The sequence below is a fragment of the Chlorocebus sabaeus genome, chromosome 15 (genome assembly GCF_047675955.1).
Source record: "Chlorocebus sabaeus isolate Y175 chromosome 15, mChlSab1.0.hap1, whole genome shotgun sequence".
In the NCBI taxonomy this organism is placed as follows: Eukaryota; Metazoa; Chordata; class Mammalia; order Primates; family Cercopithecidae; genus Chlorocebus; species Chlorocebus sabaeus.
Window position 1 is genome coordinate 77,809,322 of NC_132918.1, and position 14,403 is coordinate 77,823,724.

Here is a 14,403-nt window from a genome sequence, read left to right on the forward strand (position 1 = left end):
CTTAATAATTATATTACTAATTAGGTCAAACATTTTAAATTAGTCAGCCCTCTGTATCTGTGGGTTCCATATCCATGGATTGAACCAATGGCAGAAGGAAAATATTTGAAAAAAAAAATTGCAACTAAACAGGCACTTTTTTTGTTATTTTCCTCTGAACAACACAGTATAAGTATACACATAGCATTTACAGTGAATTAGTATTATCATCTAGAGATGATTTAAAGTAAACAGGAGGATGTGAATGTTATATGCAAATACTATGCCATTTTATATCTGGGACTTGGGCATCTGTAGATTTTGGTACCTGAGGTGGGTCCTGGAACCAATTCCTCATGGATACCGAGGGATGACTGTACTAATGAATCTCATTTATTAGTTGACACATGTAAATTTAAACATAAGAGAATGCAACAAGTTATTTGAACCTGAATGCAGAGAATAAATACTTTATTAACTGATTACAGTTGAAAGTCACAAACAAAAAAGGGGGTATATTAAGGCAAAGCCATATATATATATATGTATAGACAAATCCAAAGATTGTTACCTCTTTACATTTGAATAACCTCTGCATTTTTCTTTTACACATTTAGGCAGTGTGCTTTCTTTTCTTCTCAGTTAAAGAAACACCTTGGCCAGTATTTCTAAATCATATTTTGGTGACAACTTACAGGATCAGTGATTGAGACAATGACTAGTGTATCAAACGCTATCTGATAGTTTTCTTAGCATATTCCGTGTGTGGTGGTACATTTATTTTGGTGTGCAAAATCTGACAACTGACGATTTTTCTCTGTCAGCAAAACTAACAAATTTTTAAAAATGATTTTAATAGTTATAACTAAAATAAGCTTAGACTTCCAAGTCAGTCAATGCCCAGATTGCATGTTTTCTGCCCTTCCCCTAAACCCTTTTACGTTTTAAATAGCCTTTAGAATACGATCACATGGTTGTTATTTCAGATCTAAAAGTTTTGAGATTTTCAAAATCAAAAATTACTTCCTTATGCAAAATGGCAATGCAAACAGCAATCCTACATAATGTAGAGTAATTTTTCTTCTGTATAGCTCCTTCTAAAAAATGGGCAACCACACACACACACACACAAAAAAAGACATAAATTTAGTCCATCTGAAGAAGCACTCCAGCTTTCTAATTCCACTTTTGAAGGAAAAGGCAGAGGCATGTTTACTTTATCCCAGAAAACTGAATAAATGGCTTTATTTGGTATCTTCAAGAAGCTTCTCCTTCCGTAGGAGATGTAGGTGTTGTGGGAGAAACTGTAACTGGTTTTCGTGTAATTCTATCTAGTTCCGCATGAACATCTAAGACAGGCTTCTGGCCTACATTGAAGAAAAAGAAAAGCAACAAGATTTAGATATAAGGGAAAGTATCATTTTCACCAATATCTCTTCATTTAAAAATTGCTAACACTTTCATTAACTTTATTTAGCACACTAAATTATATAAACAACCCTTAATTAAAAAATTTCAAGCCAGATGTGGTGGCTCACGCCTGTAATCTCAGCACTTTGGGAGGACAAGGTGGGAGGATCACTTCAAGTGAGGAGTTCGAGACCAGCCTGGCCAACATGGTGAAACCCTGCTGTAATCCCAGCTACTCGGGAGGCTGAGGCAGGAGAACTGCTTGAACCCGGGAGGTGGAGGTTGCAGTGAGCTGAGATCACACCACTGCACTCCAGCCTGGGCAAGAGTGAGACTCTGTCTAAAAAATAAAAAATACATACATTTCAAGAAAAAACAAATTCCCTCATTTTAAATTGTAGATCTGTTACCAAATGGAGTTAAAACTGGCACTTATCATTTAACCTCATAAAGGTTTTTTTTTTTTTTTTTAAGGCACAAGACAATAAGAACAGTAAAACAGAAAACAGCACCAAAATTTAGCATCTAGAGAAGATGAGTGGTAACAATAGATGACAATAAAAATGTGGCAAGGATATGGAGAAACAAACTTTCCTAACCTGCTGATGACTATTTAAAATGATACAGCATTTTGGAAAACATTCTGGCAGTTCTTCAAAACCTTTGTTTAAACCGAGTTACTACACAACCCAGTAATTCCACTTAGGTACTTACCCAAGAGAATTACAAACAAATATCCACACAAAAATGGATGTTCAAAGCAGCACCATATTAATAATAGTCAAAAAGCAGATGAAACTCAGATGTCCATCACCCAGTAAATGGATAAATGAAATGTGGTATAGCCATATAATGAAATATTATTCAGCAATTAAAAAGGAATGAAGGCTGGGTGTGGTGGCTCACACCTGTAATCCCAATACTTTGGGAGGCTGAGGTGGGCAGATCACTTGAGGCCAGGAGTTTGAGACCAGCCTGGCCAACACGGCGAAACGCCATCTCTACTAAAAATACAAAAACTAGCTGGGCATGGTGGCAGGTGCCTGTGATCCCAGCTACTCGGGAGGCTGAGGCAGGAGACTCACTTGAACCCTGGAGGCAGAGGCTGCAGTATCATGCCACTGCACTCCAGCCTGGACAACAGAGTGAGACTCCATCTCAAAAAAAAAAAAAAAAAAAGAAATGAAGTATTGATACATATTACAACATGTATGACTTTCAAAAACATTTGTTAAAGCCATACATTGTATAACTCCATTTACATGAAATGTCCAGATAGGCAAATCCACAGAAGAAAGAGAGAAGATTCAAGATTTCTTTTGGGGAGATAAAAATGTTCTAAAATCAGATTATGGTAATGGCCTGCCCAACTTAGTAAAGATACCAAAACCACAGAATTATGCATCAGTGAACTTCATTGTATCTCAATAAAGCTGTTATTTTAAAAAAAGTGACTTGCTCCCCATACGCATACCTGACTTTTTGGCAGATGGCGGTAAACCACTGCTTCCACCTCCAGCCCCACCTGCAGGGCTACCACCACTCACACCAGGGCCTCCTGGAGAGCCAGTCTTTTTACTCAACAAACTGTTGAAGAAATTTGCCAGAACGCCTTCACTTGTAGCTCCAGCTATAAAAAACAAAAAACAAAAAACAAAAAGCTTTAGTCAAAACATAAGATTTTTCCATAAATTATTATTATAGTAATCACACACAGAAAATTAATAAACTTAAAATTTAAGAGTTTTATATTCCAAATTCAAGTCTAGTTTGATCTTTTGATGCTGAGTAATTTCTTTAATGAGTAAACTTTAAGAGTGTAATTATTTAAAAATTAGAATGTTATTTTTAAAAGGTCAAAGGTATTTTAAACAAAAAGATGTTATATACTAATATATATCTCCCTTTTGAAAAGAATTCTTTAAAAATAGAACTGTTGAGAAATTGTCTCAAATATTAGGTATCCTAAACCAGTAGCAGTTCCCAGAGATAAATGGGCAAATGATAGCAATAAAAAATTCACAGAAGAGAAACAAAAATAGAAGGAAAATACTAGGGGAAAAACTCTTATTAGGTAGTATTTAAAGCATGTTAATCAGGTTGTGGTAAAACTGCAGCACTCAATGTTGATGACATGCAAAGTTGAATAATCCATTTGAAAGAATATTATCCAAAGGCATAAAAACATAAACTCTTTGACCTACTAATCCCACTTATGGCAATTGTTCCTACAGAAATAACTATTATGCATATCATTTTTTTCTTTATGTTAATTGCAGATTACCTACTATAGTGTAAATTGTGAATTTCTTCAATGATCTACCAGGAAAGTGATTAAATATAACAAAACTTCTATCATGGAAATGATACATCACAAATACACTGTAAAATGGTTTACAGTCTGGTTAACTATGAGATTATATGTCCATAGAGACGAAGCCTAAAAGATACTGCACAAGAATGAAAATAGTTATGGCAAAAGGTGGAATTTTAGATTTCTATCGTAAAATGTATCGTCTTGTTATCTCCTAAAAAGAGATGTACCTTTCATGTTTGGATCAATTTTTTTTGACCCAGCAGGGATGGGCGATACGCTGGCAACATTAGATGATACAGATCTATTTGGTGTTCGCGGGGAGCCTCCTGGGACTCTTGGTGAGGCATCCTATGTAAAAATAGGAAAATACAATTATAAAAACCTGAAACTTCCATTTTCACAAAAGTTATTATTGTAAAAAGAAATTACTTTGCAACTATCCCCTGTTCTGCTGGTACTTTTATATGCAAGTCATTGACCAAATTGTTAGCAATCCTGTCCTCATTATGAGAGAATGCCAGACAGAGGCTCATTACATCTTAACATACTGATTTTCCTTTCATAGAAAATAAAGAACATATTGACTGACGATGTATAGTTACAAGCTTGGGAGTCAGATTTGGTTTCCAATCTGGACTTGTATTCTACTAGCTTTATAATCTCAGGCAAGCCACAATGTCCTCCCTAAGGCTCCCATTTCCTCATCTGCAAAATGGGGCTAATAACAGCCCTGCCTCATAAGGTGGTTGTGAGAATTTGTAAAATGACACATAAATGGCTGAGTATTGACACACAACAAATGTTACCAATAGATCTTTACACTTTTAAAATCTCACAAATTACAGAAGAATTCTGAATTCAAGTTTATATCAAAGCACACCCATATGAAGTATGTACATAATTAAGAAAAAAGAACTAAAATAGTATGTACTGCATTTTAATCATTTTGTCAAAATTTGTAATACTGACCACAGGCCTTCCAGCTGCAGTTGGTGGCTGCTTTGCTAAAAGGGACTGAAAAAAACCAAAATAATCCTAGTTTAGACATTCATAGCATATACTGGTGTATTTTTTTAAAAAATACACACAAGAACAGTTTACTTATTAACCATACTAAGTCTGCTTCTGATATAATTTCATACCTGTAGCTTCATAAGAAACACTTGATCATCTTCTGCCATAATTTCCTTCTCATGTACAAACTGAAATGAGCAATGCACAAATGAGCAAGTTTAATATATTATGCTAACACCATTAGTAACTTATTCTCTAGATTAATTAAAAAACAGTTCAAGAATTTGAACATTACCTATACTATATTTACGTTCACATATGTGAGCTGCCCTACCCAAGGCCTCCAGCAGAGATGTCCAGTAACTAGCTACAGTTCTAGAAATGTTCTATATCTCTGCTGTTCAGTATGGCAGTCACTAGCCACCAGTGGCTACTGAGCACTTGAAATGTGGCTAGTGTTACTAAGGAATTGATTTTTAATTTTATCTAATTTTACATTTAAAAGGCGTATGAGGCAAGTGGCTACTGTGTTGAACAGCACAACCCTAGAGTCACAAGCATATTAATCATGCTTACAAAATCTGCTAAACAGCAGTTACGGTGTTTTAAAAGGGCCAGTAATATCCTAGTTAAGTGAAATGCAATTTGTCCCTTGTTTCTCCGAAATCAAAATATAATAGCTCTTCTATGAGCTGAGTAATTAGGAAAAGGAATTGCAAAGTCTCTTGCTTCTATTCTTGCTGTATAACACATACCCAATCTATTTTCTTCCCAGGAGCCAGTGATTCTTTTAAAAGGTTAAGTCAGATTATATCACTCCCCTGCTCAAACTCTCAATCGCTTTCCGTCTAACTCAGAATGAAACCTAAAGTCCTTACTGTAGCCTAATGATAAAAGACCCACAATAACTTAATTCTGCCTCTCATCTCCTAGCACTCTAACGTTCCTCACAGCTCTTTCTTGCTCTGTCTTCCTCATACATTTCTGCTTCAGGGCATGTGCACTTTTAGTTCCCTCTGCTTTCAGCATTCTCCCCTCTTTTTCAAAGACCTTCCCCCAGCGTTCATAAACAGCATGCCTCACAGCTCAGTCCCCTCGCTTATTCTCCCTACACCCTGCTTTATTTCTGTAGCACTTATCACTACTTGACAGGTGTCTATGTATTGGTTTATTGTATGTATCACTCTCCTTCCCATTTAGCACTTAGAACCTAAACAGGGCCTGAGGTGATACTCAATAAATATTTGTGGAATGAATAAAAGAAAAAGATAAATTAAAAAAGCATAATCTGTTAGTAAAAGAATGCAAAATATTTTTGCTCTTTTATTTTTATGTATGCATTTCTTTTAATAAATATCCAAACCAAATACCACACCAACTGATTTTTCATTTGACCTTTTCATTTTTTCTTTTTTTTTTTTTTTTTTTTTTTTTTTTTTTTTTGAGACGGAGTCTCGCTCTGTCGCCCAGGCTGGAGTGCAGTGGCCGGATCTCAGCTCACTGCAAGCTCCGCCTCCCGGGTTCCCGCCATTCTCCTGCCTCAGCCTCCCGAGTAGCTGGGACTACAGGCGCCGCCACCTCGCCCGGCTAGATTTTTGTATTTTTTTTTAGTAGAGACGGGGTTTCACCGGGTCAGCCAGGATGGTCTCGATCTCCTGACCTGGTGATCCACCCGTCTCGGCCTCCCAAAGTGCTGGGATTACAGGCGTGAGCCACTGCGCCCGGCCTCATTTTTTCTTTTTTTTTGGAGTCGCACTCTGTCACCCAGGCTGGAGTGCAATGGTGCCATCTCAGCTCACTGCAAGCTCCGCCTCCTGGGTTGAAGTGATTCTCGTGCCTCCGCCTCCCAAGTAGCCGGGATCACAAGCACACGTCACCATGACTGGCTAATTTTTGTATTTTTAGTAGAGACAGGGTTTCACCATGTTGGTCAGGCTAGTCTTGAACTCCTGACCTCGTGATCCGCCCACCTCGGCCTCCTAAAGGGCTGGAATTACAGGTGTGAACCACCGCGCCTGGCTGACCTTTTCTTATTACTAACAATAACCCAGAAGATGGATGCTTTATGTTATGAGTGTTTGGATTCTGAACACTCTAAATCAAAATTATTTTTTCTTGATACGTATGTCAAGATTAAAGTCAGACAGTGAGAAGTACCACAAGTTGAGTGTCCTTCATCCGAAATGCTTGCGACCAGAAGTGGAAGTGTTTCAGATTGCTGAATATTTGCATTAATACTTATCAGTTCAGCATCCATAATCTGAAAATCCAAAACGTTTCAATAAGCATTTCCTTTTGAGAGTCATGTTGGTGCTTAAAGTATTTCAGATTTTTGAGCACTTTGGATTTTCAGATTAGGGATAGTCTATTTATGCAAATACTCATTTTTATAGAGCTTTCAGAAACATCTCTACCTACAGAACACTATACACTGCTTAACATGAAATCAAGATACAGGAAAGCAGTGTATCTTCTGGGATCTGATTTAACAGAGTTAAGACTAAAACTGGGCCGGGCACAGTGGCTCACACCTGTAATCCCAGCACTTTGGGAAGCCGAGGGAGGCGGATCACTTGAGGTTCGGAGTTCGAGACCAGCTTGGCCAACATGGTGAAACCCGCCTCTACAAAAATACAAAAAAATTTAGCTGGCCGAGATGGTGGGTGCCTGTAATCCCAGCTACTTGGGAGGCTGAGGTGACAGAATTGATTGAACCTGGGAGGCGGAGGTTGCAGTGAGCTGAGATCATGCCATTTTACTCCAGGCTGAGTGACACAGCGAGACTCCGTCTCAAAAAAAAAAAAAAACTAAAACAATATAAAAAATTGCAAGTTCTCGGATAGCTGTGAGCTAATGTGGGTAACTAACTGGAGAGAAGATCCAAGACCTGCCTCAAAAGAGAGAACCAACAGAATTATTCTAGCAATGTCTTCTTGGCTTTTGGCCAAGCTCTAGATTGGAAAGTTCACGGCTTCTACCTATTCAAGCTCTGTAAGATCCACATATTCACTCATGCCAATCTCTGATTTCCAAGGCACTATATTAGAATATGGATTCTGCACTAACAATTGCTAATATAAATATGCCAAGGGCAGAGATTTAATTAGCTGAATAGCTGATGTATATTTTGCTAAAACAAATCCTTATGTAAACCGTACATTAGAAACACACCCAAATTATACTTAGAAAGCCTCCAAATGGAAAAAGAACATTTTTGCCTTTCTACCTTCAATCTTGAAGTATGGACTTCCCCTCAGTCTAAAGTCTAAATATTGAAATTATTTACTAAAATGGTTACCTTTCGAACAGGTGGTTTAGTTATGATGTCTTCAAAATTATCTTCTGCTTTTAATGTTTGAAAATTTTCATGTAATATTCCTATTTTCTTATCATTATCCCACCCTGCTGGACTGGAAAGAAATACATATGGTAAATTCTCAAGCGTTTATATAGTCATTTTTTCATTCAGTCCAAGATCATGTAAAAGGAACACTTTTATGAAGTCAATTTGAACAATTATGGAAAACGAATTAGCTTTTTATTATGATGTCCACGTTTTACTAATTTCTACTTAAAATGAAATCCTGGGCAACATGCCAAAACCCCATCGCTACAAAAAATACAAAAGGAAAAGAATTAGCTGGGCATGCATGGTGGCATACACCTGTAGTCCCGGCTACTTAGGAGGAAGTTGAGAGAGGAGAACTGCTTGAGCCTGGGAGGTAGGGGCTGAAGTGAGCCGAGATTGCGCCACTGCATTCCAGGATGGGCGACAGGAGTGAGACCCTGTCTCAAAAAAAGATTACCAATAATACAAATGTCATTGGTGTTAACTTGGGGGAAGGGGGCAGTAATTATTACCTCCTAATTTTATACAGTTATCTTTTCTTTTTTTTTGAGACTGAGTCTTGCTCTGTTGCCCAGGTTGGAGTACAATGGCTCAACCATGGCTCACCGCAGCCTCCGTCTCCCAGGCTCAAGTGATCCTCCCACCTCAGCCTCCCAAGTAGCTGAACCACAGGCGCGTACCACCACACCTGGCTGATTTTTAAATTTTTGGTAGATATAGGGTCTCACGATGTTGCTCAGGCTAGTCTTGGGCTCTTGGGCTCAAATAATCCTTCCACCTCAGCCTCCCCAAGTGCTGGGATTTTAGGCACGAGCCACTGCGCCTGGACTATTCAGGTAACTTTTTTTTCTTTTCTCTCTTTTTTGAAATGGAGTCTCGCTCTGTCACCTAAGCTGGAGTGAAGTGGTGCAATTTCGGTTCACTGCAACTTCTGCCTCCCAGGTTCAAGTAATTCTTGGGCCTCAGCCTCCCAAGTAGCTGGGACTATAGGTATACACCACCACACCTGGGTTAATTTTTGTATTTTTTTATTAGAGAGGGGGTTTCGCCATCTTTGTCAGGCTTGTCTCGAACTCCTGACCTCAAGTGATCCGCTCTTGGCCTCCCAAAGTGCTGGGTATTAGAAGCATGAGCCACTGTGCTCAGCCAGGTAACTTTTTAAAAGCATGTCTAGATCACATATTTGGCCATTTATCTATCATAATCAATTAAAGAATAAGCAGATGGCCGGGCGCGGTGGCTCAAGCCTGTAATCCCAGCACTTTGGGAGGCCGAGACGGGCGGATCACGAGGTTAGGAGATCGAGACCATCCTGGCTAACACGGTGAAACCCCGTCTCTACTAAAAATACAAAAAACTAGCCGGGCGAGGTGGCGGGCGCCTGTAGTCCCAGCTACTCAGGAGGCTGAGGCAGGAGAATGGCGTAAACCCGGGAGGCGGAGCTTGCAGTGAGCTGAGATCCGGCCACTGCAGTCCAGCCCGGGTTACAGAGAAGACTCCGTCTCAAAAAAAAAAAAAAAAAAAGAATAAGCAGATACAATACACTAATACAGGCACCCAGTAGACAGTTTAGCTATAATAGTAAAAACCTTTGAAAAAGGGCTCAGGCCAGCAGTAAATCTAAAAGGCAATAATAGATAAATCAAGACAGGTTATAAACAAAAACCAATCTAGGAACAGATAGATTGTCACTTACTCATCATGGAAAGGTCTATCGGTCCCAACTCAAAACTGAAAATAATGATTCACCATCAAATAGTAGCAATAATACATGATAAAATTATGTATTTAAGAGTGCACTTACATAAATACTGCATCCTTTTCCACAACAACAGCAGGAATCTTATAGGGAAATCCATATAGTTTCTGAACGATGTATTTATATACTAAGTCTATATTTTTGTTTTCTTTTACTGAAGTGTAAATAAGTGCTGCACCATCTGAATAATATGGTTAAAGAAAATTCTGGACAAATATCATGAGCAAATACCATAAAATTCTGTTTTCAGCTTAACTTTCATTTCTATGCATTTTGGTTTCAGAAATAACTCTAAAGGTATATTATATGGTAATCAAGAACTTCAAAAGTAAAAAATACTACCTTCATATGGGCTACAATTGATAAAAGAATTTTTACATGATCAATTTAACTTAGGAAGGTAGAAGTCTCATTAAGAAGTAAAGGTAAATCTAGAAATACTGACACTACTACTACTTCTATATTTAAAGCACATGAAAGGACAATTTTTATGACTTTAACTTTCCTAAACTTCATGGAGGGGATATTACTTATCAACAGCTGTTTTGTTTGCCTTTTCAACAAAAATGGTATGTAACACTGCCTCTTTGTAGTTTTTACTAAACACAGGAATTAAGACTTCAGGGATAAGGCTCAGGACACTCATTGCAGAGGGCAAAAGAAACCCAATGTTTTTTTTTTTTTTTTTTTTTTTTGAGACGGAGTCTCGCTCTGTCACCCGGGCTGGAGTGCAGTGGCCGGATCTCAGCTCACTGCAAGCTCCGCCTCCCGGGTTTACACCATTCTCCTGCCTCAGCCTCCCGAGTAGCTGGGACTACAGGCGCCCGCCACCTCGCCCGGCTAGTTTTTTGTATTTTTAGTAGAGATGGGGTTTCACCGTGTTAGCCAGGATGGTCTCGATCTCCTGACCTCGTGATCCGCCCGTCTCGGCCTCCCAAAGTGCTGGGATTACAGGCTTGAGCCACCGCGCCCGGCCTCAGAAACCCAATGTTGAAAGGTGAACCAGCAGGTACCAATGAGGAAGCTTTCAGGAATAACCCAAGGCAAAAGCACATTTCATGACAAAACTTGAAATCACACAACCTCACATGAAGATGACCTTTTATCCAAAAGACACAGTGGATGTAAATATTAAGACATACGTGGACAATGTGACCACTGACCACTGATGGGTTCAGAGTGGCTCCCAGAAGTTCTAATGACAACCCACATTCTAGCACTGGCCTTTGTTTCTCCAAGGGAGATGGTGACCTAGGCCGAGGGGGAAATGCTGGGAGTACAGTCTAACTTCTTAACTGGGATGCTCATATTTTCTGGGACATGACCTGAGGCTTATAAACCTAAAAGCAGTATTGCTAAATACAACTTACTAAACTTACTTTGATATGAAACTTTAACATGGTAGAGACAAACATAATCTTAGGCAAAAGTTTAACTGTATGAACTTTGCATTAATGACCTTCCCCACAAAGAAAACCAAATTATGATAATTTGAAACATTTCTGTAACTGAAAAACTTACATTGCAATTAAAACTTTAATAAAAGTGATTTTGAACTGTCACTGTCAGTCACTGATAAATACATACCTCATTATTTTGAGATGACTTCTCACATTTTGTAATCTTTTAAAATCAACTGGCTCTAATGGTCTCTAATTATTTTGGTAGAAAGCTTCCTTTCTGATTACATTTCTGTATTTATATTACTATTATTGTTATTTTTTTTGATGGAGTCTTGCTCTGTCACCCAGGCTGGAGTACAGTGGCATGATCTCTGCTCACTGCAAGCTCCGCCTCCCAGGTTCACACCATTCTCCTGCCTCAGCCTCCCGAGTAGCTGGGACTACAGGTGCCCACCACCTCACCCAGCTAATTTTTTTGTATTTTTAGTAGAGACGGGGTTTCACCATGTTAGCCAGGATGGTCTCGATCTCCTGACCTCGTGATCCGCCCGCCTCGGCCTCCCAAAGTGCTGGGATTACAGGCATGAGCCACTGCGCCCGGCCCTGTATTTACATTTTTAAGTATAGCATTAAATAAATGATTAAAGAGACTGTTTATTCTCAAATTTTCTAATCCCCAAAGATAACATTAAAAAAGGGCTACAGATACCTATACTACAATTACTCCCACTTTTTATTTTATTTCTGAAGGCATTATGGTAGACTAGTATCCTTTAACTCAACCAACTCAGCCATTTGGTGACAAAAGAGAAAGGCCCATAAAGAGAAAGAACAGAAGGGAAAAGGGGAAAGGGAAACTATCAGTGTCAAGTGATCTTACTCAGGCTTTCTATAAGTGGTCCTTAAATTAAATGCCCACTAATGAAAATGATTTATAAATTGTAGACACTATAAACATGTGTGTATTACTCATTACTATCTATTCCTAATATCATTTCATTACGTTTCAGACTCAAAAGCTTTGGCTGGGGAATGCAACTGCAAAATATCTGATCCAAGAGGGTTGGTGAGTTTACTCTTCAGTGTATTCAAGGTGTAACTAAGTTTTCAACAGTAAAGTCTCTAAAAAGTATTCACTGTTAACTTTCATTTTCTCCCTCTTTTAGATGTAATTACTACTCACTGGCTTACCTAATCCTTGCAATCTAGATTAACAAGACTTTCTATGATAGATTTTCCAGGAAGGTTTCTAAAGTATAGATGATTCTCCAGCCTCCCTTTGGAATACTCTAATCCAATATGTCTAGATAGGCAGACCCAGATTCTGAAACCACTGTTAGGCTATACGTGGAGAAGATGACAACACACTAAATAAATTAAAAATGAAAACACAAAAAAATGCAATATTGACTTTGCCCTACCACCCACCAACAAATACAGTTTTTCAATCAGATCTGTTCATACAGCTTACTAGACTTTTCCACATACAATTGATAATTATTTTTCTTAAGCATACTTTAAACACAGCAAATCAAAGTAACATACTTCAATATTTGCTTTTCTATCTCGAAATATCCAAATATAAATAATTTGGGAATTAAAATGAAATTTCCAACCAGAGGCAGAAGGAGAAATGTTTACAGAATTTCTCAAGTCCATCAATTTAATTCTTTTAACTTTAAAAAACAAAAAAAGGTAAAGTGGCACGCTGAATCAATAAATGTATTTAAAAGGATACACTGTAAACAAAACTTTCGGATATGTGACTGAATAAAATCAAAATGTTCATCTCTGTAGTCATGTTCTTTCTCCAATACACTAATGGCATCACACTGTTAAGTTAAAATAATTAACAATAATACATTTAAAATAATCAAAATTAAATATAGTAATTTAAACAGTTCAATTCTGGATAGGGGAACATCATAAAAGTACCACTCTGATATGGTAAATGAACAGCAGGACACAGAATATCAAGTACTCTATGAACTTTTAGTTGGAGGGACTAACGGATAATTTTATCTTTTTAAAAAGCATTAACTTCTATGTTAACGTTAAATCTGGTCAGAATACCAAAGAGAAAGTTTTAGTACAGAAGGGAAGGAAGAATAACAAGCCTAGCATGTTCTAAGAAATCATATTTGCTAACTCAACTACTTATATAACCTGGAACAAAGTTTTAAAAGATCTAACATCCATTTTAGTTTTATAAAACACTTCTGCATATCCAGGGAGTCTCTACTTCTCACCATTTCTTCTTTGTTCCTGTGTTTATCTGATAATTCTCAAGTGACCTTCTTTTCTGGTGCTTTTTATTCACTCTTATTACAATCTCACTAATAACAAAATAAGGAATTACAACTGATTTTTGAAATGTCACCCGTACAATCAATAAGACAATTCTGAATGCTGCTTGCTACAGAAAAATGCTAAGAAAAATACAAAGAAGTCATGTTCAAATATCACAACATCCAAATAATTTCACCAAAACACTTCTGAATTGAAGGTGTAAAATATAAAAATAAACATTTAATAATGGTCATTACACCCAATATTAGTTTCAGGTTAAATTTGCTATGTATTTTTTTGTTACATATATATATACACACACACACACACACACACTATATATATATATATATATATATATATATATATAAATAAATAAAACAAAGTAACAACAACAAAAAAAGACCTAACAGGGTGCAGTGGTACGCATCTGTACTACTTTGGAGGGTGAGTGGGGAGGAGTGAGCCTAGGAGTTCAAAGCTAGCTGGGCAACATAGCAAAACTCTCCATAAAAATGAAAATAAAAACATATATATGGCACAGAACAGTCTCATTACATAATTATAATGAGCATTTCATTGCCCATTTTATCAAATACAGTGATTTCAAATGATTAAAAATAATTACTATACTTTGACTTAACGACACTTTTGGAAAGGCATGGTGGTTTAGTATTAAATAAAAATATTTTAAGACTGGGTGCGGTGGCTCACGTCTGTAATTCCAGCACTTTGGGAGGCCGAGGCGGGAGGATCATAAGGTCAGGAGATTGACACCATCCTGGCTAACACGGTGAAACCCCATCTCTACTAAAAATACAAAAAAATTAGCCGGGCGTGGTGGCGGGGGCTGTAGTCTTAGCTACTCAGGAGGCTGAGGCAG

At 37.7% G+C, this 14,403-nt stretch overlaps 1 protein-coding gene across 1 annotated transcript in view; it reads right to left on the reverse strand.

The window, feature by feature from the left end:
• Positions 1-421: 421 nt before the first annotated feature.
• DYNC1LI1 (dynein cytoplasmic 1 light intermediate chain 1) overlaps positions 422-14,403 on the reverse strand; it is a 49,581-nt gene continuing 35,599 nt past the window's right edge. Inside the window, exons 6-13 of the mRNA XM_038002960.2 lie at positions 12,970-13,063; positions 9,874-10,009; positions 8,019-8,130; positions 4,849-4,908; positions 4,676-4,720; positions 3,934-4,054; positions 2,864-3,019; positions 422-1,346 (exon numbers count right to left, since the gene is read on the reverse strand). Coding sequence (XP_037858888.1) covers positions 1,237-1,346; positions 2,864-3,019; positions 3,934-4,054; positions 4,676-4,720; positions 4,849-4,908; positions 8,019-8,130; positions 9,874-10,009; positions 12,970-13,063 — 834 coding nt within the window. The 3' untranslated portion in view covers positions 422-1,236. The remainder of the gene's footprint in view (positions 1,347-2,863; positions 3,020-3,933; positions 4,055-4,675; positions 4,721-4,848; positions 4,909-8,018; positions 8,131-9,873; positions 10,010-12,969; positions 13,064-14,403) is intronic.